General features: G+C 39.3%; 1 protein-coding gene across 1 annotated transcript in view; it reads right to left on the bottom strand.

The window, feature by feature from the left end:
• Positions 1 to 1,182, bottom strand: part of LOC118746408 (nuclear factor NF-kappa-B p110 subunit-like) — a 1,742-nt gene extending 560 nt beyond the window's left edge. The window contains exon 1 of the mRNA XM_036480295.1: positions 5 to 1,182. Coding sequence (XP_036336188.1) covers positions 5 to 919 — 915 coding nt within the window. The 5' untranslated portion in view covers positions 920 to 1,182. The remainder of the gene's footprint in view (positions 1 to 4) is intronic.
• Positions 1,183 to 1,233: the final 51 nt, after the last annotated feature.

The raw sequence follows: 1,233 nt of genomic DNA, 5'->3' as shown, positions 1-1,233 counted from the left end.
ATACCTGATTAAGATTCATTTCTTTCGTCTCCTTTTCCGTTTCTTTGTGTAGCTCCTGAGCTTCCTTCGTTGTCAACTCATTTCGGGCCAACTCAAACTTCAAACGATCCATTTTTTTCTTCAACAACTCTTCAAATATAAATTTCTTTGCAGTGTGTATGATACCCATATTTTGAAACTGCGCCACATAGCCACGCTCAGGTGAAACAATCAAATTATGTGGGTCACAAATGTCCGTATCGTCCTTACGCACTACCAGCTGGTGTGAATGGGGACTCTCAAGGTTAGTTTGAAAAAGACTGCAACGTATCACCGCTTTACCATTAAAATTGCAAAGCTCAACCTCCGGAAATGTTTTAGGAGTGCGTTTTGAATTGGCGCCATTCAGCGAACCATGTGTTCCATGCATTTCAGACTTGTAACGAAAGCGAAATTTTTCGACAGGATGTTCTAGTATTCGCAGCTCCGCAGGATATTTTCCATGTGATAAACCGGTTGGCATCGTGGATGCAGATGGCACAGAAAGGTTTGGCAACATTTGTGAAGATTGTTGATGCAGTCCACCGTATTGATGTTGTGTTAACGAAACCATTGTTGAAGGCATACCTGTGCCAGGAATATTATAGTGAATGTAGTTGTTTGTTGGAGCCGAGGGAAGGACATTTTGGTTGTTGTACACCAGAGTTGCATTTTGTAATGTGGTATAACATGGTTGATTGTGAGGCGACACCGAGGGCAAGTTCAAATTTGAAAATTCAGTCTGCAATAAAGATGCTGGAGATTGCGAGGGCGACGGCGGCGTTGATTGTAAACTAGCATGTCCAGGCGACATAGTTGAATAGCCACTTGTGCTAGCGTTTGACGATTCACTCACATAGCGAATACTTTTCGTATCCATATCGATATAATCGTTAATCATTATGCTGGTTGTTTTACAATTTTTTTATAATTCACTTATATACTTATGTATGTATGTACTGTATGTAATATGTTTGTACGCGTAAGCACCATGCGTTAATCTAACCTTGCTAATGAACGCACTTATTATACAAACATCGTTATTTCTTGATTTCGATAGGAAAAGAATATCGAAATATTAATGAAATATTTAGTTTTTCTACTGTATTTTCTGTATTACACGCAAATTACACTTTTTGCGCAATTTACAACTACTTCGATCAAATGCACTGTGGCGAATACTGCGGCAACACAAAGCGAACAACGAGAAATAGG

This window comes from Rhagoletis pomonella, unplaced genomic scaffold (genome assembly GCF_013731165.1).
Source record: "Rhagoletis pomonella isolate Grant_MI unplaced genomic scaffold, Rhpom_1.0 Rhpom_scaffold_00001, whole genome shotgun sequence".
NCBI lineage: Eukaryota > Metazoa > Arthropoda > Insecta > Diptera > Tephritidae > Rhagoletis > Rhagoletis pomonella.
This window is presented reverse-complemented; position numbering and strand designations above follow the sequence as displayed.